The sequence below is a fragment of the Lynx rufus genome, unplaced genomic scaffold (assembly GCF_022079265.1).
Source record: "Lynx rufus isolate CCGP_SWC_20201006 ecotype Redwood Valley unplaced genomic scaffold, mLynRuf1.p SCAF_6, whole genome shotgun sequence".
Taxonomy (NCBI): Eukaryota; Metazoa; Chordata; class Mammalia; order Carnivora; family Felidae; genus Lynx; species Lynx rufus.
In genome coordinates, this window is record NW_025814878.1 from 65,557,908 (window position 1) to 65,582,963 (window position 25,056).

General features: G+C 37.5%; 1 protein-coding gene across 1 annotated transcript in view; it reads right to left on the reverse strand.

Moving 5' to 3' along the window:
* Window positions 1–25,056, reverse strand: part of CASP8AP2 (caspase 8 associated protein 2) — a 40,310-nt gene that overhangs the window by 5,890 nt on the left and 9,364 nt on the right. Inside the window, exons 2-8 of the mRNA XM_047102246.1 lie at window positions 21,470–21,552; window positions 18,816–18,884; window positions 13,811–13,911; window positions 13,190–13,264; window positions 11,667–11,782; window positions 5,760–7,969; window positions 2,028–5,154 (exon numbers count right to left, since the gene is read on the reverse strand). Coding sequence (XP_046958202.1) covers window positions 2,028–5,154; window positions 5,760–7,969; window positions 11,667–11,782; window positions 13,190–13,264; window positions 13,811–13,911; window positions 18,816–18,884; window positions 21,470–21,524 — 5,753 coding nt within the window. The 5' untranslated portion in view covers window positions 21,525–21,552. The remainder of the gene's footprint in view (window positions 1–2,027; window positions 5,155–5,759; window positions 7,970–11,666; window positions 11,783–13,189; window positions 13,265–13,810; window positions 13,912–18,815; window positions 18,885–21,469; window positions 21,553–25,056) is intronic.

Below are 25,056 nucleotides of genomic sequence, written 5' to 3' on the forward strand. Positions count from 1 at the left end.
GAAAGACAGAATCTGAAGCAGGCTCCAGGCTCTTAGCTATCAGCACAAAGCCCGACGTGGGGCTGGAACTCACACACTACGAGATTATGACCTGAGCTGAAGTCAGATGCTCAACCAACTGAGCCACCTGGGGGTCCCCAAAATTTTCTAAAATAAACCAATTTAGGGGCGCCTGGGTGGCTCAGTTGGTTGAGCATCTGACTTCGGCTCGGGTCATGATCTCGCGGTCCGTGAGTTTGGGCCCCACATCGGGCTCTGAGCTGACAGCTCGGAGCCTGTAGCCTGTTTCAGATTCTGTGTCTGTTTCTCTGACCCTCCCCTGTTCATGCTCTGTCTCTCTCTGTCTCAAAAATAAATAAACATTTAAAAAAAAAAATAAATAAATAAACCAATTTATTCTAATGACAAAATTAAAGGTGTTTTTTTTTTCTTAATCTACCTTTAATGTGTACTTTCTTTTTAATGTTTATTTTTGAGAGAAAGTGCACATGTTCACACACAGGGGAGGGGCAGAGAGAGAGGGAGAGGGAGACAGAGGATCCGAAGTGGGCTCTGCACTGACAGCAGACAGCCAGATGCAGGGCTTGAACCTGCAAACCAAGAGATCATAACATGAGCTGAAGTCAGATGCTTAACCCACTGAGCCACCCAGGTGCCCCAATGTGTACTTTTAAAATTAGGGCCCAAACAAGATCAAAGTCTTCATAAGCAGAAAAACCAAAAGTAAAATAGAATCCAGGCATTCTCATTCCCAGATTTGTTTTTCTACGTGATCTGAACCAGTGCGTGTTATAATCTCTGAGATACTATTCTGCCATCTATAAATTATCTGGAATGAAGGCATGGAAGACTGTGGTATTAAACAAAACTGGTTACCAGGGGGTTGCTATACAGTTCCCCTAGACCTTTGAGCATGTCCAGGACCAGAGGTTAAGAGCAAAAGCAAAGGGACAGTTTCTAGAGACTTGAGCTAAGCTCAAGGTGACAAGGGAGAAAGAATGTGGGACTCTCGGGGTGCCTGGGTAGCACAGTCATTTGAGCATCCTACTCTTGATCTTGGCTCTGGTCATGGTCTCATAGTTGTTGAGTTTGATGGGGCTCTGTGCTGATGGAGTAGAGCCTGCCTGGGATTCTGTCTCTCCTCTCTGCCCCTCCCCCACTTGTGCTCTCTCTAAATTAATCAATTAATAAAACTTTAAAAAAAAAAAAAAAAAGGATGTGGGACTCTCAAATGGGGCAAAGAGCCAGGCACTTCACATGCATCCAAACACCAACTGTTCCCCAAACGTGCATGTCCCCACATTCCACTTCCCTCTCTCCCTCTGCCCCCCCCACTTGCACATGCATGTTCTCCCTATCAAAATAAATATATTTTTTAAAATTAAATGCAATTAATTAAATAGAATAAAACAAATTAAACTAAATAAGTAAAATAAACAAAACTGGTCACCAATTTCAACATGATTCAGTTTCCCTCATTATGCACTCTAGTTAAGTCTGGAGAGCATGAACCTCTAGTCCAATGGTTCACAAATGTAGTCACCTTGAAATCTCCATTTCTTAAAAAGTTTACATGAAAGTCAAGAGGACAACCAATTGATGAAACTTTTTCGAAACTCCTAGTTTAGGGGAAAACTCAAATTACAAATGCACTTTTTGCTCGTTTCACCACCTGTCATTCTTCCTTTCTAAAATGTGGTTATATTCTTCCTTTCTAAAATGTGGTTATACCAGTTCCTTACAAAGAATTTTTAACCGAAAAAGTTAAAAAAAAAAATTTTAAAAGAACAGTGAAAAGTTATGTCCATGGTGCTAATGCACATACCTGGTTAAGAGCCACTGCTCTAAACTGTTCTATACTACAGCTGGACTGCACTCTAGAATGCATTCTTTACCAACTTTGGCCACTTTTGAAGTCAGTCCTCACTTGCCTTATTTTAGGATGGGATAAAACTATGATGACATGACAGAACAGATGCCTGGCCTCTCAAAATTTCCTGGTGACTTAAAAGTCTCAAGATTCTTACCTTGTCCATAAAACTATAATTTCTCCCTTCTTTTTAATAACATTCTTTGCAGAAAGGCTTATAGGAGAAGTGGCAGTTGCTGACAGCTCCTCGATCCCTGGGCTTGACTTCAACGATGAGGGATCTTTAGTCACTGCAGGGGCCTTTTTCTTACTGGCTTTCTTTCGGTGAGGTTCACCATTCTCAGAAGAATCATGGGTAATTTTCTTAGTCTTTTCCCTACTGGTTAAGTCTGTTTCCTTTCTCTGTTTTTTATGAGAATGATTTAGATCAGAAAGTTTTTTTCTCTTTTTAGGAGCATTATCCAAAGTCCCAGGCAACACTGAACTATCAGAATTTGATGCCGACTCTGGTTTTAAGTCATCCTTTTTTACTTCACATGAACTGGGAGGTTCTGAGGTCAAATCGATACAGGCTTTCTCAACAATGCATTCCAAAGGCCCGTTTGCCACTTGCACCTTTCCTTCCTTACAGTTATCTTCATCTACACATATCACCTGACATTCCAAGCGTTCAACACCTAAAGCAGGATGGTTACTCTCATTTTTACTCTCACTTGAAACCTCTTGTGTCAAATCAATGAAAGCATCTACAGTATCAGGCTGCATATCATCTAGTATTTGAGCATTCTGATCCAAATTGCCTTCAGAGCATCCCAACTGATCAATATTTAAAACTGTTACTTCTATGAATTCCCCCAAGTTTTTGGTCTCAGTGACTGGATCTTTTGTGAGGTCTATATATGTGTCTGGAAGATGATCCTCAACAGAATGTGAAATTTCTTCCATTGGAGGCAATTCTTCAATGCTTTCAGGTACTTTTGGTTCCCATACTTGATGCAACTTGAAACACTCATCAGCCACTTCATTACCATGACTCACTTTACCTGAAGCATCTTTAAGAAATTCGTATATATCAGGAACCTGTGTTTGTATCATACAGTCCTGTTCTTCATGAGCTGATTTACTGCTGTCAACATTGTTGTTGGAATTTAATTCCTCCACAGATTTAAAAACTCCATTCTGACATGAAACATATTCTTTCTCCACTGCTTTATCTGCTTCTTTTTCCATTCTGGGCAACGATGCCAGTGACTCGTCAGCCACCATATTCTGTTTAAGACTAGGGGAGGTAGATGGTGCAGCACGCCGTATTTTCACAATGAAATGATCATTGGACTTTTCCATTATGACAGCATGCATGGGTAGGTTGGGGTGGTACTGAAAGCCTGGAGTAACAGACCGACTTGTCCATGATGAAGAACAACTTGATTTGCTGCTCGAATTATCAGACTCCAGAGCTAAATGAATATCTTGTTCAGATGCATCCTCTTCTTCAAGTAAGGCATCTTCACTAAAATGGGCACTAATAACTTCTTCAGGAGTTGAACTAGACAAAACTTCAGGCTTTAAGAAACTGAGATGACCATCTGACTTCAGAGGTGATGGTACTGTTAAAGAGACTGCGAGATCTTCAAGAAGTATGGAGGAAATGCAGGGCTTGCTCTTTTCTGAACTACATCCATTATCTTTACTCAAAGCTATATTAGTGGACACTTCAAACATACAACTTTCATCCAACACATCAGGATGAACTGGCAAAGAAAGTCCTGAAGACAAAGATGGACCTTTCTCAGATGACAATAATGACCAATTGTCATCACTAATCATTTTAGGACATGGAGAAACCACCCCTGAAACCAGCTCGTCAGTTGTACAAGTTGGTATAGATTCGCACTTAAGACTCTCCAGCAGCTGTTTTTCTGGAGTCTTTAACTCCCACTCACTTTTTTCATTACAATTAACACTGTTATCCAAAAGATCAGAACCCTGTAACAAACTTTTGAATATTTCACCCATCTGTGCATCGCTCACTAAATTAAAAGTAAGGCTAGATGCTTGCTGTTCAGTAAGAATCTCGAAACTGCGTTCTGGCTTCAAAGCTGCATGCTGGGATGTTTGTGCATCCTCTATGGTGCTGCCTTCCATTTTTCCTGGCTTTGGGACGCTGGGACAGTTTGGTTCCAAGGAGCGTTCTTCAGACTGAGAGTTCTTAATGTTATCAAAGCAAGTGTTAGAACTTTTTTTAATGTCACGCTTTACTGTGTTAATACTGAAATTATCTTGAGGTTTTTCCTCAGATTTTTTACATCCAAGTGCAGACTTATGATTAACAGAATCTTCCGATTTGGGGGATTTCTCTTTCAGCATTTCTTTGCTGGAGTTGTCCACATTCCCCTTCTGACAATTTGAATATTGTGTTTTCTCCTTATTTATCTTTTCACGTTTTCCTTCATCACTGTCACTGCCAAAGTTTATGGAATCACAAAACTTTCCTAAGATTTTCTTAAGCTTTCCAAACAAATAATCCAGCTGTTCTTCTACAAACTTCCACAATTTTTTTTTCATATCTGGTAGCTGCTGTTCAAACAAACGATCCACAATGCCATTCTTTTTAACTTGCTTAAGTTTGGATTCTATAACATCACAGAGATTATTCTGTAAAGTAGTCACTGACTTTGAGATCTTGGATAAGTCAAGGTGTTTAATTAGTGATGTAAAACTCAAAATTGCTGACTCGATAATTCTATGAAATTGTATTAATGAAAATTTTACCTTGAATTTCATATAATTTTTCCTTACATGTTTTCTTATCATTCGTAACATGTGCATAATCTCTCGTACAGAAGAGGGTGCAGCAATAATTGGAACTATTTTTTCCAGGCTGGAGGTACTCATGGTCTTATCTTTCCTCTCTGTTTTTGAAGATCTGCTAGATTCACTTTGTCTATTATTATTCCATCTGCTTTTGGTCTGATGAATTTTTATAGATGTTTTCCTACTGTCTTTACCCAAGTGCATAGTACTTTTCCTACTTCCTGGGTTACTTTTTGCATTCTGGACTTCAGTAGAAGTTCTAGGTTTGGCACTTTTTTCAAAACTTTCTTGTGGTTTAGATTTTTCACTGTCACTTATAATTTCTCCTTCTTCCAATTCATCTAAAGATGAATTCTTATGGTGGTCTGCATCTGTAAATTTGTCAGATTTGCAAACTGGCTTTTGATTTTCCTTATTGAGATCAGACTTGCTCTTAGAGGTAGATTGAGCCGAATCTGGTGGAAATATATCTGTGGAAGAGAAAAGTGTATTATAGTCACATGACAACTGAGTTCTAGTCATTTGACATTTCCATACTAAATATAACAAAAACTTAAGTACTGAGGCAACTCATTATTTTAATAGCTTTTTTTTTTAGTAGAATGTTAATGCCTAATATTTAATCATGTCATATGTCTTTTGTCACCATTTTTAATAGCTTTTTTTTTCTTAGTAGTATGTTAATGTTTAATACTTAATCACATTCTATGTCTTTCCTGGCCTCAGTTGGTACTCAGTGATGGTGTGGTTTGGTCATTTGGATAACCATCAACCAACCGGTCAGGTATCTTTATGTCATGTTAGGATCACTTACTCTATACCATTTGATGATGGCTTTGGAATAAAAAATATATCTGAAAGCAAGCAAAGAGTATTTGAAACAACCTGTCCTACCACTCCCTTGTTTGTAAAAATAAGAGTTATCTAAATTTAGATTAAAGGCTCGATGTACCTCTCTAATTAACAGGGGTCTGAACAATATGTGAACTATGTTATCAAAAAAGAAAAAGCACTAATTCTTCTTATATATTTTACAATCTCACAAAAAGTTATAGAACATAATATAAACTATTACCTTTATGACTGTTATTACATAATGAAACTTGAGATGGGCTTTCCAGTCTAAGAACTTTTGCTACAGGTCTCACTGGACTATTCAGAGGACTGATGGCTTCTGGAATAGGCCTCAGGTGATTGAGGTCAATGCTCAAAACTGAATTCTCATCATCATTATATACTGAGTTTGTTTCACCGATTTCCATTCTGTTGTCCACTATCGCAGACTGCTGAAGTGAAGATTCTTGTGTCTCTTTAGGTGAGCAAGGCTCCAAATGACAAGACTTACTTTCATCCAATGGTGTATCTACAAGAGAAGGCTCAAATTTGGGGTTACCATCTTCTGAAAGGGCTACTGGCAAAATTTCAGTTTCTTCAACTGAAGGCTGCAAAATGCTGTCACTGGATTCAGCTACTTTTGTTGCAGAAGGCTCCTTCATCTCCATACCTTCAGAAACACTACAAGAATTTAAATCAACATTTCTTTTAGTATCCAATTCCAAGCCAAAGTTTTGAGAAACATTTGTTTGTAATATGTCCATTACCACAGGAACTGCTTCCCTGGCACTATTAATGGTTTGTTCCATTTCTGTTGATGATGGAAACAAGGATTCTGTTTGTTCCATTTCCACAGGTGCTGAGAAGGAAGTCTCTGTACCACAAATGGGCACATCACAACCCATAGTAGTCTCAACAGATTTAACCAACACACTCTCTCCTTCCATTTTCCTTTCTGGATTACTGGTCCTGGGTTCAGATGCAACTGCAAGAGCATCCTTTGGTTCCAATAACTTTGATTTGGTTTCCTCTGCGGTATGTTCACTGACAGAGGAAACACATGTCACTGTTGTCGCCTGAACCAAGCACTCCAAATCACATATGCCACTGGATTTGGGGATATTGGTTATTTTCGGGTGGTTATCCTGAGAAACAGGCTGCTTTTTAGCAGGAGAAAGGGTTAAGTTCAATTTTTCCATAAAACTCAACTTTAAGTCTTTGTTTTTTGTTTCATTTGGACCACTGTCAGCTTTAATTGCAGGCTCTTTATTATCCGCTCCTTCAGAAACCTCATTGTTAGAGACTTCACCTTTATCACTTTTGGGCTCATTCTGTCTCTTTAAATTCGTAGTGGTTTTCTTAGTTTCTTTGCTAGTCTTCTGCAAATGTTCTGTAGGTGTTCTTTTTTCATTTCTTATATGCCTATTTTCTTCTTTGCTTTCTCGTTCTCTTTTCCTCTTATCTTCAGTCCTATGCCGTTCTGCTCTTAAAGGTGTATTTTCCCACTGGTGCACAGCATCAGATTCTTTGGAGTCAGTGTGTTTATGAGTTCTGCTGGATGAAAAAAAGGATGGACATCTTCCTTCTTGAAAACTATGATTACTTACACCCCTATCTCTTTTACAATCTTCCCTTCCTCTTCTCTCTTCTAGATGGTATTTACTTGAATTATGAGATTTTATTTCATTCTTGGAATGAGTAAGTGATGGTCGTTCAGATCTTCTCCAATGATCCTGGTCTTTTACTACGGATTTAGGTTTCTGATCAACTTTTCTTTCTTCTTTGTCTTGCGACTTAAGTTCTTTTCTATTTATAGTTTGTGATCTTTCACTTTGCCTTTCTAGTTTTTTGTCACTTTGCGATTCTACTCGAGTATATGACCTTTCTCTAAAGGTCTCTTTTTCCCAAGAGTTAACGCGTTCATTTTTATAATCCATATCTGTATTACTTTTAAACTTTGAATTTTTACTTTCAGCCTTTGGTTCACCTTTACCATATTTCTCAGGACGTCCTTGTAGCCTTTGACTAGCCTCTGTGTTCCTTGATTCACTATCACCACAACTAGAATTTAAGTCTTTCCGTATTCTATCCGTTCCTCTGCTATATTGGCTATGTCTAATATCTTTTCTCCCTCTTCTATTATCCTCATTTGAGATACTCTCACCAACCTGATAATGGGAACGTGACCAAATGCCATTGTTGCAGTGTTTTTCAGTAAATGGAGACAAATACAAAGTGCTCTTTTTTTCACAATGTGATTTTCCTTCCTTTTCGGGATTTGGCAGTGAAGTGCTATGATGTACATCTTTAGAAACATCACTTTTCACTCTGAGATCAGTCTTTGCACAATCATCCAAATGGGGAGATCTGGATTTAAGATCTTTTGTTTTAACTATATCTGGTGTCCTTAGAGTTTTGTGATTATTTCGAAAATGTGAGAACTCAGACAGTCTGTTGAGAGATAGAAATTCACAACAAAAAACAAAGTTAATTGCTTTTTAATGATCCAGATTTTAATCACATGCAAAACATTTTAAAATTCAGGGGTCCCCACACTGGCAAAACTGTTTTACTTCATATAAAGATGTGAGTGATGCTTACCAGCTTCCAACTAAATGGGCCTGTTTTCAAAACAAGGAACTCCCTTTCATTTGCTTTGTTCAACAAAGACTAGAGGACCTCTCTGTTCTATCCCAGGCCTTACCAAGGTCTTCCAGACTTCCCTCACCACAGGTGGATAACTGCCAAACTAACCACAGATTCATTTCTTTTAGAACAAATAACATTATTTTCTTGCCCTCACTCTAGTGCAACTGAAACAGAAGGAAAAGTAAAATGTTGCCAGACAACACAATCATAAGAGTTCTGCGTAGCTCTCTACCCTGGTTTTCTGTTTCACATACAATCCCACAGTAAACCAAAGCATCACTAGCCATCTTAAAGTGCCACATACTATGCAAAAATAAAGAGAAATATAGAGTTGTGATTCTTTCTTAGGGAAATGGCGTGTATTTATTATTTAACCAAAAAAAGTCTAAGTCTTAGGGTTTTATTTTTTTTTTTTAATTTTTTTTCAACGTTTTAATTTATTTTTGGGACAGAGAGAGACAGAGCATGAATTGGGGAGGGGCAGAGAGAGAGGGAGACACAGAATCGGAAACAGGCTCCAGGCTCCGAGCCATCAGCCCAGAGCCTGACGCGGGGCTCGAACCCACGGACCGCGAGATCGTGACCTGGCTGAAGTCGGACGCTTAACCGACTGCGCCACCCAGGCGCCCCTAAGTCTTAGGGTTTTATATTAGTGTTTCAGAAAACTGGCAGTTTTCCTAACAATAATATGCAAATAGCTCATTTTAGTTCTCAGTCCATTTTCCTGAACTTCCGTAACTTCTCTAAATCTCCATAAATCTAATCCTAATCAGTACTAAATGTACAGAGAACACCAAAATTTAAAAGACTCAGGAGAATAAGGGGAGATTTTAATTAAACAAAAGAGGATATGGGAAATATACAATCTAGAACAATATACAGATCTTACATGGATCTTATAGTGGGTTAAGTTATGTTCTCCCCAAAATTCATATGTTCAAGTCCTAACTCCCAGTATCTTACAATGTGACTTTGAGGAGAGGGTCTTTACAGAGGGGAATCAAGTTAAAGAGAGGTCACTAGGGTGAGCCCTAATCCACTATAACTAGTATCCCTATAAAAAAGGGAAATTTGGGGGTGCCTCAGTGGCCCAGTCAAACATCTAGCTCTTTATATCAGCTCAGATCATGATCTCACAGTTCGTGGGATCGAGCCCCACAACGGGCTCTGCACTGACAGCACAGAGCCTGCTTAGGATTTTCTCTCTCCCTCTCTGCCCCTCCCCAGCATGTGCACACTAGATAGATAAAATACTATCAAAAGTTTTAGGGGGAGCCTGGCTCACTCAGTTGGAAGAGAATGTGACTCTTGATCTTGGGGTCATGAGTTTGAGCCCCACATTGGGTGTACAGATTAGTTAAATAAATAAACTTAAAAAAAAAAGTTTTATTTAAAACAAACCTTTACATTACACACTTTCCAGAATTTATACTCTTAAATTTTCACCTTACATTATTTATATGTTTTCTATTAAACGTGAGGTTTCAGCCAAATGATAAACACCAGTAGAATACCAGATACAGGTCACAATTAAAAAGTGAAAATAACTGGCAGAATGTTTATTAGATAAGGTATAACCACATGAATCAATCTAATGACATAAGTCTCATCATTTATTCACCCAGTTTCTCTCTCCACCCTGTTAAAACATCACAACTATCCACTAAAAGATTTAAATATGTATAAAATTTCCCCAACATTTCAGGAAGCAATCATACTAGCTGCACTGGTGCGATTTAGTTTAGTAAACACACAGCCATCTTCATTTCCAAAAGGCCTGAAGTGCTTTACAGTATCACACAGTCTACATATAAAATTACCTTCATTCACCTGTCAATCATTTATTGACCATCTGCCATGCGCCAAACTCTGAGCTAAGTGCTTGATAAAATGGTGAAGATACACAGACATGGTCACTGCTCCCATGAAGCTTACAGTTTAGTGAAAAGATAGATACTAAAAGATAATTCTAACCCACAGAGCTCTTAACAGAGATAACAGGGAGATTAGAAAGAGAAAGACACTAAACAAGTAACCCCATTAATGACTTTAAAAATTCTAAGTGTAAGAGGAATAACAGACTAATACCCCTGTGAAAAAGACCTGAGGATAGGTTGGTTTTTAGCAAGTGGAGGATGGGAAACAGGTGGCAAAGGCAGAGCTCATGGTACATCAGAGGAACCAAAAGAATGCAGAAATTCCAGAGCTATGATGCCTAGGGCAAAGGTAAACACTAAAGGCAAGGCCTGAAAAGTAGTTTAGAACCATATTGGGAAGAGTCTTGTGGGCCACGTTCAGATTTATGATCTTTTATCCTAAGAACAATGAGAATCCATTGATGTATTTTAATTAAGAAAGAGGGTAGGATGGAGTAATTCTATGATAGTGAGATGTTCAGTGTGGTTTAAAAAGTGTCCTGTGTGGGGCTTTTACACTGAGAAGAGATGAACCAGAGGTGGAAAAGAGTAAGAATGGATGCAGAAATACCAGCACAAAGACTACTGCCAGATGAGAGTTGATAGGTAACAATGATGAAATGAATTGAGAAATGAATAATTTGAGAGATTATAAAGACATAAAAATCAGCAGAACATGGTAACAAATTAGGTCTGAAGGATGATTAGAGAGGTAAGGGTCAATGACGGCTTCTAGGCACGGTGACTATGTGTCCCAGTTTGCCAAGTAATCTCAGTGCAATTATTAATAGCATGCCCTTCTACTCTCAAAAGGGTGCTGGTGTGGGTGATAAATTAAATGGCCAGTCTACCCCTAGGTCTCTGGTTTACACCAGCTGAATAAATGATGGAGAACCCACTGAGTAAGAAACAACTGAAGAGGTTTGATCATAAATTCCATTTTGAATGAGGTAATTTTGAAAATTCTGTATAGATGTGAAGTAGTTACTTCTATATAAATGGAACTGATGTAGTAGGAGTGAGATTACTTCAAATGAATATACTGACAGAGAAAGGAAAAGACACAGGTCTGAGTTTTAAGAATTCCAACCTAGTCAAGTACAGAAGAATAAACCTCAAGTTAGGAAGAAAATTAAGAATCATGAAAGCCAAATCAAGAGACTATTTTCAAGAAAAGGTCAATTATGTCATATAATGTGTGAGGGTAGTTAAAATGAGAAATCAAAACTATTTGATAGACTTAGAGGCAGTCACTGTTGAGCAAAATGACAGCTCTTTGGGTGTACCAATGGAGGCAGAAGTCAGAGTGAAAGGGGGTCAAGAGTGAGTAGAAACATAAAATGAAGACAGCAAGTTTAGATAACTGCTTTGGGGGTTTGACTATGCAAGGGAAGGAAACATGAAATTCTCTGGAAAATACTGCCCCCAACCAAAATTTTAAAAAGAGACAGAATATTAGTCATAGTAAAACCTTAAAGACTTAATAAAATGCATGATTTTCATCTTTCCACTCAAAAGTTTAAAATATTCCACATATCAACAGCCATGTAATTCATAAACAGATCCACACCCCTCAATTATACCTTTGGTGAAGATTATTTATTTCTTCATCCTTGCGATTTATTTCCACTCTAGCAGTTTTGATAAGTGCTGAAATATTCTTCTTAAGAGACTGGTTTTCATTTTTTAAGCTGAAATTCTAAACATCATAAAATATATTTAAAGTATATATAAATAAAGTATAGGTCTACAGGATTATTAAACTTTTACTTATATAATACAGCTAATGTTTACTGAATGCTCTAACTGCAAGCCAGGCATCACTTTTTTTATCTTGTGTGATTCCAAAAAAAGTCCTACGAGAAAGAAGTACTATTATGTTCATTATACAGCTGAGATTCAAAGATAACAGACACCAAACAAAGGCCATTTCAAGTGAAACTACTTAAAACATGGATCAAGGGGCACCTGGGTGGCTGTCAGTTAAGCACCCAAGTCTTGATATTGGCTCAGGTTGTGATCTCGCAGTCATGAGATAAGACACTGCACTGAGCATGGAACCTGCTTGGGATTCTCTCTCCCCCTCTCTCTCTGCCCCTCCCATACACACCTGCGTGCACATACTCTCTCTCTCAAAATAAATAAACATTAAAAAAAACAAAAGCCAGGTTCAAAATGAAAAGACAATAACAAGAAAAAAGTTCTGCCTGGGTTATTACCTTGAAAACTGAAGATAAAAACGATAAGGCTTTATTATATTTAACAATTCACGTTTAACTTACAACAATGTACTAATTCTCAAATGAACAAAGAATGAATTTAGGATTGGCTAGTTATTTGGGGGGAAAGGGAAACGAAGAGAAACAACTTTACCAAAAAATAAATAAATAAATAAATAAAAATCAAAACAAGACATGACATTCCTGTATTCTGCAGCATGCTCACCAAAAAAGTCACTCTTGCAAAAATATGAAGGTATCACCACCTTCCCCCGACAGCCATTCTAAATCTTTGCTCCTCAAACCATTCCCTTTTAAAACACCTGGTATCGGGGCTCCTGGGTGGCTCAGTCACTCAAAGTGTCCAACTCTTGATTTCGGCTCATGCCATGATTTCACAGTTCATGGGTTCAAACCCCATATTGGGCTCCACGCTGATAGAACAGGGCCTGCTTAGAATTCTCCCTCTCTTTCCCTCCCTCTCTCTCTGCCCCTCCCAACTTGTGTTCTCTCTCTCAAAATAAATTAACAAAAAAACAAAAAACAAAAAAATACCTGGTATCATCTCCATTAATGTTCTATTATTTGTTAACTAGTGTAACAGATTTTTATGCCAGTGCCATTTAACAAATCAGTTTTCCAATATCATTTTCAGTGACACAGAAAATAATGCATGTTTTTGCATATTTGCTATATCATTTAACACTAAAAAGAAGAATTTCCTTATAAACCGCCAACACTTAAGCATTTTAATTTCTAACAAAAAAAATTATTACATTTTGATTTTAAAATAACACAAAAGGCCCTAGGGCCTCAATAAAACTTCCCTTCAATGACTGGAGCAGTAAAAGAAAACAGAGAGGCAAAAATACTCATTATAATCCTACCTGTGTCTGTATTTCCTTAAACTTTTTCATCAGCTCTTTCATTTGCAGCTGACATTTACCATATTCTACTTGCAACTGTAAGATATAAAAAGATTAAGCATCATCCTAAATTATTTTCTTAGCTTATATGACACTTCAGAATATTTTAAAATTTAGAAAATCAACCCCCTACGAAGGATAGACAAGGTCTATTTCTACTAACAGATATTTAGTAAAACTACTAGTTTTTAACATTGTCTCAACCAAAACACATCTTGTTAAGTTTCACATTCAATCTCCAGACCTTAAAATTCAAATAAGGTAGAAAGAAATTCATCTGAATTAAGTCTTGGGACATTTTATAACTTAGTACAAATCATGAAAAGATAAAATGTTTTATCATACTGACTGCCTGTTGAGGTTTTATATATTCGCTTAAATTTAATCAAGCAAATTATAACTAAATTTAGACAAACATTCAGAAAAGATTTTAAAAAGCAGATCTGAAGACAGAAACTTAAATATTCTTTTAGACTAAGAGCTATTTCTTCAACACAGAATGTTTAATAATAAGCTGATGTCTGCACTTCAGAAGCTACAAAAGGTTAAAATAACTCTGTCCTTAAATCTGGCAACCCATACATCATTATATGTTGCCTCCTTTGCAGTTCCTTCTTCAGTCAGGATTTCTTCATATAAATCCAAACAATTTCTGGATGGTACACAGGATTTGGAAGCACTGTCTAAAACAAACATACAAAAAGCCCTTAAATTAAAACATGTACTTTGAGATTCAATGCAATCCCTATCAGAATTCCAATGTCATTTTTCACAGAAATAGAAATAACAATCCTAAAATTCGTATGAAATGACAAGACTGCAAATAAAAAAGCTATCTTGGGGCGCCTGGGTGGCTCAGTCGGTTAAGCGTCCGACTTCGGCTCAGGTCATGATCTCGCGGTTTGTGGGTTCGAGCCCCGCGTCGGGCTCTGTGCTGACCGCTCAGAGCCTGGAGCCTGTTTCAGATTCTGTGTCTCCCTCTCTCTCTGACCCTCCCCCGTTCATGCTCTGTCTCTCTCTGTCTCAAAAATAAACACTTAAAAAAAAAATTTTTTTTTTTTTTAATTTTTTTTTTTCAACGTTTATTTATTTTTGGGACAGAGAGAGACAGAGCATGAACGGGGGAGGGGCAGAGAGAGGGAGACAGAATCGGAAACAGGCTCCAGGCTCTGAGCCATCAGCCCAGAGCCTGATGCGGGGCTCGAACTCACGGACCGCGAGATCGTGACCTGGCTGAAGTCGGACGCTTAACCAACTGCGCCACCCAGGCGCCCCAAAAAAATTTTTTTTTAAAATTAAAAAAAAAAAAAGCTATCTTGAAAAAGAAGACCAAAGCTGTAGGCATCACATTTCCTGATCTCTAATTATAATACAAAGCTATAGTAATCAAAACTGTATGCTATTGGCATAAAAACAGATATACAGATCAATGGAGCAGAATACAGAACCCAGAAATAAATACAGTAAATTTATGTATGACAGACAAGCAAAGAATATACAATGAGGAATAGATAAGCTCTTTCCATAAATGGTATTGAGAAAACTGGACCCCTATCTTACTCCATGCACAAAAATCAACTCCAAATGGTTTTTTTTTTTAATTTTTTTAAATTTACATCCAAATTAGTTAGGATATATCATCAACAATGATTTCAGGAGTAGATTCCTTAGTGTCCCTTACCCATTTAGCCCATCCTCCCTCCACAACCCCTCCAGTAACCCTCAGTTTGTTCTCCATATTTATGAGTCTCTTCTGTTTTGTCCCCCTCCCTGTTTTTATATTATTTTTGTTTCCCTTCCCTTAGGTTCATCTGTTTTGTTTCTTAAAGTCCTCATATGAATGAAGTCATATGATTTGTGTCTTTCTCTGACTAATTTCACTTAGCATAATACCCTCCATTTCCACCCACGTAGTTGCAAATTCTTTTTGATTGCCAAGTAATACTCCATTGTATATATATACCACATATTCTTTATCCATTCATCCATCAATGGACACTTGGGCTCTTTCCATACTTTGGCTATTGTTGATAGTGCTGCTATAAACATGAGGGTGCATGTGTCCCATCGAAACAGCATACCTGTACCCCGTGGATAAATGCCTAGTAGTACAATTGCTGGCCCGTAAGGTAGTTCTATTTTTAGTTTTTTGTGGAACCTCCATACTGTTTTCCAGAGTGGCTGCACCAGCTTGCATTCCAAATGGGATTTAAATGTGAGACCCAAAAAGTCTTAGGGAAAAAAAAAAGGAAGGGGGTAAGCTCCTAGACATCAGTCTTGGCAAAGATTTTCTGGCTTTGACACCAAAAACAAGGGAAACAATAGCAAAAATAACAAGTAGGACTACATCAAATTACAAAGCTGCAGCACAGGAGAGAAAACCATCAACAAAGTGAAAGGCAACCCACAGAATGGGAGAAAATATTTGCAAATTAAGTATCTGACATAGGGTTAATATCCAAAATATATAAAGAACTCATACACTCAACAGCAAAAGAAAAAAAAAATCTGACAGAAAAATGGGCAGAGAAACTGAATAGACATTTTCCCAAAGACATACAAATGGCCAACAGGAACATGGAAAAGTGCTCAACCTGACTAACTGTTAGGGAAATGCAAATCAAAATCACAATGAGATAACACCTTATACCTGCTAGAATGGCTATCGCCAAAAAGAGGAGATAAAAGCTATAGAATAGGGAATATAATCAATAATATTGTAATAACTTTGTATGGTGACAAATAGTAACTACACTTACCATGATGAACACTGCATTAGGTACAGAATTGTCAAATCACTATTTTGTACACTTGAAACTAATATAGCACTGTATGTCAACTATACTTCAATAAAATAAATAAGTAAAAAATAAAAAGCACCAAACACTTGCCACACTTAGTAAGTAAATGTTCAGTAAAGACTGCTGTTATCAGAGACCTCCCCAATTAAAAAAAAACAAAAACCAAAAAACAACCATGAGATAACAAGTGTTGGCAAGGATGTGGAGAAAATAGAATACTTGTGCAAGATTGGTGGGAATGTAAACCAGTGCAGCTACAATGGAAAACACTATGGAGGTTCCTCAAAAACTTAAAAATAGAAATATGATTCAGTAATCCCACCTCTGGGTATTAATCCAAAGGATATAAAAAGAGGATCTTAGGGCACCTGGGTGGCTCAATTGGTTAAGCACCTAACTTCGGCTCAAGTGGAAGTGGTTCATGGGTTCAAGCCCTGCATCAGGCTCTCTGCAGTGTACAGAAAGCTATCTGTAACCAAATGCTCTACCACTAGACTATTACTATGGTGATCATTTCACATTATATACAAATACTGAATAATTATGTTGTATGCCTGAAACTAATATGTAATAGAGTCATAAATATGATCTCACAGTTCATGGGTTTGAGCCCCGTATAGGGTTTTTGCTGTCAGTGCAGAGCCCACTTCAGATCCTCTGTCCCCCCCTCTCTCTGCCCCTTCCCCAATCAATTTCTCTCTTTTCCTCTCTTTCTCTCTCTCAAAATAAATAAATAAAAACTTAAAAAAAAAACAAACTGGGATCTCAAAGAGATATCTGCACACCCATGTTCACTGCAGCATTATTCATAATAGCCAACATATGGAAACAACCTAAGTGTTCATTAACAGATGGTTAAAAGAGATGTGGCATATGTATACAATAGGATATTATTCAACCATGAGAAAGAAGGACCTCCTGCCATTTGCACTAACATGGACAGACCTTGCAGGCATTATGCTAATTGAAATAAGTCAGAAAGAGAAAGACAAATAGCACATGACACCAACTTGTATGTGAAATATAAAAATGCCAAATACATAGAAACAGACTAGAACAGTGGTTACCAGGGGCTGGGGTGACAGAAGAGATATTGATCAAAGAGTATGAACTTCCAGGGGCCCTTGGGTGGCTCAGTTGGTTGAGCACTCTTGATTTCAGCTCAGGTCATGATCTCATGGTTTGTGAGTTCTAGCCCCACATCAGGCTCAGTATTGACAGGGAAGAGCCTACTTGGGATTCTCTCTCTCCCTCTCTCTCTCTGCCCCTCCCCTACTCATGCTCGCTTGTGCTCTCTCTCTAAATAAATAAATAAATAGGGGCGCTTGGGTGGCTCAGTCGGTTAAGCGGCCGACTTCAGCTCAGGTCACGATCTCACGGTCCGTGGGTTCGAGCCCCGCGTCGGGCTCTGTGCTGACCGCTCAGAGCCTGGAGCCTGTTTCAGATTCTGTCTCCCTCTCCCTCTGACCCTCCCCCGTTCATGCTCTGTCTCTCTCTGTCTCAAAAATAAATAAACGTTAAAAAAAATTTTTTAAATAAATAAATAAATAAACTTTAAAAAAACAGAATATAAACTTCTAGCTATAAGATAAATAAGGTTTAGGGATCTAAAACAGAGCAGAGTGATGATAGTTAATCATACTGTGTGTATTACATACTTAAAAGTTGCTAAGAGAATAGATCTTAAATGTTCTCACCACAAAAGAGAGATGGTAATTATGTCACATAATTGATGCAGGCTAATTATATCACATAATTGATGCAGGTAATTATGTCACATAATTTAGCTAAGGCTAAAGTGGTAATCATTTTGCAACATATAAGTGTATCAAATCAATACTTAAACTTACACAATGTTACGTGTTAACTATATCTCAATAAAGGTGGGGAAAATAGAAAATATGTGTCAAGCTTTTTGATGTTGTGTCTACTGCAAATCAAAGGGCTATATATTTCTGCATCTCCTGCATTTCATCCAAATCTATACTGATTGGTTGGAAAGCCAATTTACCTAAAATACTTATGACAACAAATCAGATGTGAGGACCATATTTGTTCAAAGCTTTGAGAGATTTGATTATGGAAAGGTTTCTAATTTGGATAGGTCATTAGACTCTCTCCATACCACTCTTACTGATACATTTGTTTGTTTGTTGGTTTGTTTAATGTTTATTTTTGAGAGAGAGAGCGAGACAAAGAGAGAGAGAGAGAGAGAGAGGGCCAGCAAGCGAGCAAGCACAAATGGGGGAAGGGCAGAGAGAGAGAGGGAGATCAGAATCTGAAACAGGCTCCAGGCTCTGACCTGTCAGCATAGAGGCCTGACAGGGCCTCGAACTCACAATGCAGGGCTCGAACTCACAAGCCACGAGATCACGACCTGAACCAAAGTTGGATGTCCAACCAACTGAGTCACCCAGGCACCTCTTACTGATACATTTGAAAACATTTATAGTAACTACCCTTTTCAAAAGTTCTAATATGTAAACCATGACAGTATGAGCAGTAATATATGTATAGACCCCACCAGCAGCTGCATTTCAATGTACAAAATATACCTGCTCTAGGTCCAGTTAAATCTAAGACCTAGATGAATAGCAAAACTGAGTGCTAATTTGTTTTAGTGATCAAACTTTGGTCAAAAAAATAATTACCTAAGTATAACCATTTCAAAGAATGGGCAAATTGTTCAGGAACTATGTATTACTCCAAAAATTGGCAACAACAAAATAAATACTTCCAATACACTGACCAAAGAAAATGAAACTTTTATTTTAGAATTTACATACCAGAAACAGCACTGTCCAACCCAGCATATATGTCCAAAGAACCTTCATCATTATTTTTAAGAGGAGAAGCTGCAGGAAAATCAAAGATAATTAAAACTGACTTTATGCAGTTAGTGAAGTTTTTCTAATCCAGGAAAAGACAGAGACTTTATTAGTCTTATACCAAAAAACACAATTGTTTACAATTTTTAAACATCCTTATAAATAGAAAGATCTCAATACACAGATTTATGACTCTATTACATAAGATTTAGACTTAAAAACTCACTTTCAAAAACAAACTTGTGAGAAGGTTCCAATTCCAATAATTGCAGAGTGGTTCTATCAGACCAATCCTCCTGCTGATAACAACTATAAACTCTAAGCAAATTATTAAAAGCTATCTGTAGTCAAATGCTCTGCCACTAGACTATCATTGTGGTGATCATTTCACAATATATACAAATACTGAATCATTATGTTGTATTCCTGAAACTAATAGGATGTTATAAGTATAATTATAACTCAATTAAATAAGAAAAAAAAAGGCAATCTGAAAATTTAAAAACAATCCAAAGAGGGCAAAAACTGAATGGGAGACAACACCTGAAAGGAGAAAACAGTCTTGTATGCATTCCCTATCCCCCTTTATTAAAATTTTTTGTAGAAGGATAAGCCCTAGTTGGAGCCACAATGAGCAGTGAAAGCTTAGATGGAAACCTCTGGTCCTAAAAGCTTGAATAATGACAGAAAAAAAATGGGGAATGATAACAGCAACAAGAAACTAAGAAAGAAAATCCAGAAAGAATATTCCCAATTTGTGCCCAAATCTCCAAGTGACCTCCAAACTACATAAGTAAAGGTGAGAACTCCAAAATGTCCAGTTAAAGCTAAAATATCAGGGGCGCCTGGGTGGCGCAGTCGGTTAAGCATCCGACTTCAGCCAGGTCACGATCTCGCAGTCCGTGAGTTCGAGCCCCGCGTCAGGCTCTGGGCTGATGGCTCAGAGCCTGGAGCCTGTTTCCGATTCTGTGTCTCCCTCTCTCTCTGCCCCTCCCCCGTTCATGCTCTGTCTCTCTCTGTCCCAAAAATAAATAAACGTTGAAAAAAAAAATTTTTTTAAAATAAAGCTAAAATATCTGAACAGATTTTTAGCTGCTATCCACTACAGGTAAGACAGAAGTTTAAGTTCAGCCAAGTTAAATACTTGCTAAAAGTAAAAACAATATAGCATAATCCAGTGTCTCTAGAACATAACAGAATTGAGCATCCAGAATGCAGTCCAAAATTACTACATAGGAAATCTTGGCAGAGAAACAGAAACCATTAAAACAAAGAATGAGGGATGCCTGGCAGCCTCAGTTGGTGGAGTGCAACTCTTGATTTTGGGGTCATGAGTTTGGGCCCCACAATGGATGCAGAGATTACTAAAATTAAATAAATAAAAAATAACAAACTAAAACAAACAAAGAATGAAAATCCTAAAACTGAAAAGTGCAATATCAAATGCAAAAAAAAAAAGAAAAAAATTTTCACTGAAGGTGCTTAACAGTAGAGCCAGTGAACTTGAAGGTAAATCAATAAAAATTACCCAATCTGAAGAATAGAGAGAAAAAGATTTAAAACAAATAAACAACAACAAATGTCTTAGTAACCTTAGTAATATCAAAAGTTCTCACATACTGTATATCTGCAGTCCAAGAGGAAAAGAGAGAATGGGGAGGAAAATGATACTGAAAAGCTATTAGAGGATACTAGGACTAGAAATGATAAATAACAGAGTAAATATAAATAATAAATTTTTCTTAATTTCTTTTAATTCCTCTTAAGTTTTTAAAGATACGTAGAATGATATAAAGTAAAAATTGAAGCTCTGTATCATGAGGTTTATGACATCTTTAACATAAAAGGATGGATGAAGGTTAAATAAAACTATACATACAAGATTCTACATCTTAGGTGAAAAAGTACAATACTAGGAAGTAGACTACAAAATGTTAAAGAGGTATATACTCCAATCCCTTAAGCAGCCACTAAAAAATAATGCAAAGAGGTGTTGTAGCCCAAAAAGCTAATATATAAATTAGAATGAAATTCTAAAATATATTCAACATTTGAAAGAAGGTAAGAAAATCAGAAGGAAAAAAAAAAGATGAGAAAAACTAAAAGTATTAAAATGATAGATTAAAATCCAATCATAATAATAAAGAAAATGTTGGGGTTACCTGGTAAAACAGGAACAAAAATAGCAGATTAAATAAAAGTATTATATCAATGTTAAATTTACTGAAATTTTGATAATTGTGCTGTTCTTATATTAAAAAACCCAAGTTTTTCTTATGAAATACACACTTAAGTATTTGGGAGTAAAGGACCATAATGTATTCAACTTACTCAAGAGTAACAAATACCTATTTTATATTTCTTTGGATAGAAAAATAAATATCATTACCACTCATATTGACAAAGTTGTTAATTTCATTATATTCGAGAGGCTTAAAAGCCCTGTAATAATAAGAAAGCTCACATTTACTAAACATTTCCTATTTGCCAGGCACCTTACTACGTTAATTCATTTATGTGTGGGAAGAAAGAGTTGATAGTGTTTTCAATGAGAATAAATGATTTTGCAATTAAATACACTTAGAAAGACAGTTCAGAAAGACAGGTCTTACCAGAAAAGACATCAAATAAACTTGTTCCATCACCATTGTCATCATCTGCTGCCATGATCCTATTTCCTTTTGACAGTCGCCATCTAAAGCATGAAATATAAAGATTTTTCCATTGTTAAAATCAACCTCACAATTCAGAGAATAAACCTAGCTTTCAGTTATAAAGCAATTTTTAGGGGCACCTGGGTGGCTCAGTCGGTTAAGTGTCCTACTTCGGCCCAGGCCGTGATCTTGCAGTTCACGAGTTCAAGCCCCACATCAGGCTCGGTGCTGACAACTCGGAGCCTGGATCCTGCTTCAGATTCTGTGTCTCCCTCTCTCTCTGCCCCTGCCTTGCTTGCACTGTGTCTCCCTCTCTTTCTCTCTCAAAAATAAACATTTAAAAAAATCGTTTTTAAAAACAGCAATTTTTAAATTTGGACACAATGAATAAGTTCACTCTCTACCATCACTTCAAAAAAAGTGCCTACTGTTTTCCAAAAGCTTAAGCTTACTTATTATGGCTAAACCATGTCACAAAGTAAATGATACTAATTTTATAAAATAGACCAAAATACAAATTAATTTTTATACAAAAATAAGCCAATATCATACTAAATAAGTACAACTACATGAGTTCTGTGAGTCCTCTTAGCAAATCATCAAACCTGGGAGCAGTCTGGGGAACTCCAGACATACGTGTTTTCACCAATAAGAGAGTAAGACAGGTAAATAGTAAAGAATTTGATACCATACTAGGGTTTGTAAAGATGTGACAAAAGACATACTCTCATACATCACCCAAGTATATACTTGCACAAACTCCATGGAGGCAATTTGACCATAGCTATCAAGTTTTTATATGCACATAATCTTTGACCCAACAAATCATATCTAGTAACTCATTCTGAGAGATATACAAGCACATGGTTACAAAATATATATACAGGAAAATTCAATGTAGTGCTATCTGTAGCAAGAAAAAAGCAACAGAAGTATCCAAAACAGCTTAAAAAAAGAAAGAAAGAAAGAAAGAAAGAAAGAAAGAAAGAAAGAAAAAAAACCTGACTTATCTGACATTTTCCATTCTGCCAGTAAAGTCTGATGAATGATGCCTGTGGTCAATGAACTATGGCCACTGTGGATACGGACAGTCATTAAGAATACCTGCACCTGTATATTTCTGCTCCCACCAACTGAGATATAGGCTTATCGATAGCCAGATCACATTTACTACCAAATCCAATTATGCAGGTTTCCTTATTTTTCTAAGTAATAGTATTATGAAAGATTATATTGCCAAAGGAAGTTCTTTTCCAGTAAAAACTAAGCTGAATGCTTTGAAAAGATTCATAGGTGAGCAGAAAGATACACACACGATTGCTTGTCAAATCAAGTGAAGGTGAGATAATCCAAAATAATGGAAGAGAAAACCTAGTCTGTACTCACACTGATTAACAAGTATCTAGGGGCGCCTGGGTGGCTCAGTAGGTTGAGCATCAGACTTCAGCCCAGGTCATGATCTCACAATTCACGAGTTTGAGCCCTGCATCAGGCTCTGTGCTGACAGCTCAGGGCCTGGAGCCTGCTTCAGATTCTGTGTCTCCCTCTCTCTCTGCCCCTACCCAGCTCGTGCTCTGTCTTTCCCTTTCTCTTCCTCTTCCTCTTTCTCTCTCTCTCTCTCTCCTCTCTCTTTCAAAAATAAATAAAAACATTAAAAAAGGAAAAAAAGAAAAAAACAAGTATCTAAATTCTTACTCCATTTTAATTAAAGAAGAAAGGAAGGGAGGGATGGAAATCATAAGCAATGTCTTATAGGTGTGGTTTATGCAAGAAAGAAGTCAGGGGGCACCTGGCTCAGCTGGTAAAGCATTTGACTCTTGATCTCGAGGTCATGAGTTCAAGCCCCACGCTGGGTATACAGCTTACTTAAGAAAAAAAAAGAAAGAAAGAAGTCAGAACTCTGATCACTGGACTCATTCTCAAAGAAAAAGTCATGGTTCTATCACAAGAGATACAATTTATGTTACTACTTTTAAATACAATCAAAGTATATATCTTTTTTTAAAGACGTTTATTTATTTTATATTTAGAGAGAGAGAAACAGTGTTCGTCTGAAAGTGGGGCAGGGACAGAAAGGGAGGGAGGGAGAGAGAGAGAGAGAGAGAGAGAGAACATCTCAAGCAGGCTCCACGCTGTTGGCACAGAGCCTCACTCAGGGCTCAATACCATGAACAGTGAGATCATGACCTGAGCAGAAATCAAGTCAGACGCTTAACCAACTGAGCCACCCAGGCACCCCTAAAGTATATCGTTTTGTTCATTACTCACATTTCCCAGTGCAACACTTTTTCCAATTAGCTGAATTGATTAACTGTTATAATATAGTGTGTACAATAATTACAAATGGCATAATCATATTTGTCAAATAACAGAACTAACTCTTGGTAAAGCAAAACTACTGACACAGCAGAAACTCACAGGCTTTCTAACAGTAACTTATCACCAGCTATAAACTGTCATATGGGGGCGCCTGGGTAGCTCAGTCAGTTGGTTAAGCAGCCAGCTCTCGATTTCAGCTCAGGCCATCTCACAGGTTCAGGAGTCTGAGCCCTGCATTGGGCTCTGGGCTCACAGTGACGAGCCTGCTTTGGATCATCTGCCTCCCTTCTCTGCGTCTGCCTCTTTCCCATTCACATGCATGCGTGTTGTCTCCCCCTCTCTCTCAAAAATAAATAAATGTTAAAAAAAATAAAAGTGGAGCCTGGGTGGCTCAGTCGTTAGGCAACCAGCTTTGGCTCAGGTCATGATCTCATGGCTCGTGGGTTTGAGCCCCCTGTCAGGCTCTGTGCTGACAGCTCAGAGCCTGGAGCCTGCTTCAGATTCTGTGTCTCCCTCTCTCTCTGCCTGTCTCCGACTCGCTCTCTGTCTCTCTCTCTTAAAAATAAACACACATTTAAAAAAAATTTTTTAATGAAAATAAAAAATAAAAATAATTTAAAAATAAATAAACTGTCATATGGAGGAGGGAAAATCAGTCAATGGGTTTTTTACAGAATGGTGATAATGATTTGGTTAAACAGAAATCTAATAGATCAAAGTCTTCATTGCATATCATTTTACAGTTTTAGTTTTTACTACTGGCAGGTATTACTTAAAAAAAAAAAAAAAAAAAAAGATGGGGCAACTGCGTGGTTTAGTCAGTTAAGTGTCCCAACTCTTGATTTTGGCTCAGGTTATGATCCCACGGGATGAGCCCCACACCGGGCTCCACACTGAGCGTGAAGCCTGCTTGGGATCCTCTTTCTATCCCTCTGCCCCTTTTCCCCACATGAACCCTCTCTCTCTCCCTGTCTCTGAAATAAAATCTTTAAAAATACAATAAAATCTCAGTCAGTTGAGCGTCCGACTTCGGCTCAGGTCATGATCTCACAGTCTGTGAGTTCGAGCCCCATATCGAGCTCTGTGCTGATGGCTCAGAGCCTGGAGCCTGCTTCCAATTCTGTGTCTCCCTCTCTCTCTGCCCCTTCCCTGCTCATGCTCTGTCTCTCTCTGTCTCAAAAATAAATAAAAACATTAAGAAAAAAATTTTTAAAAATTAAAAAAAA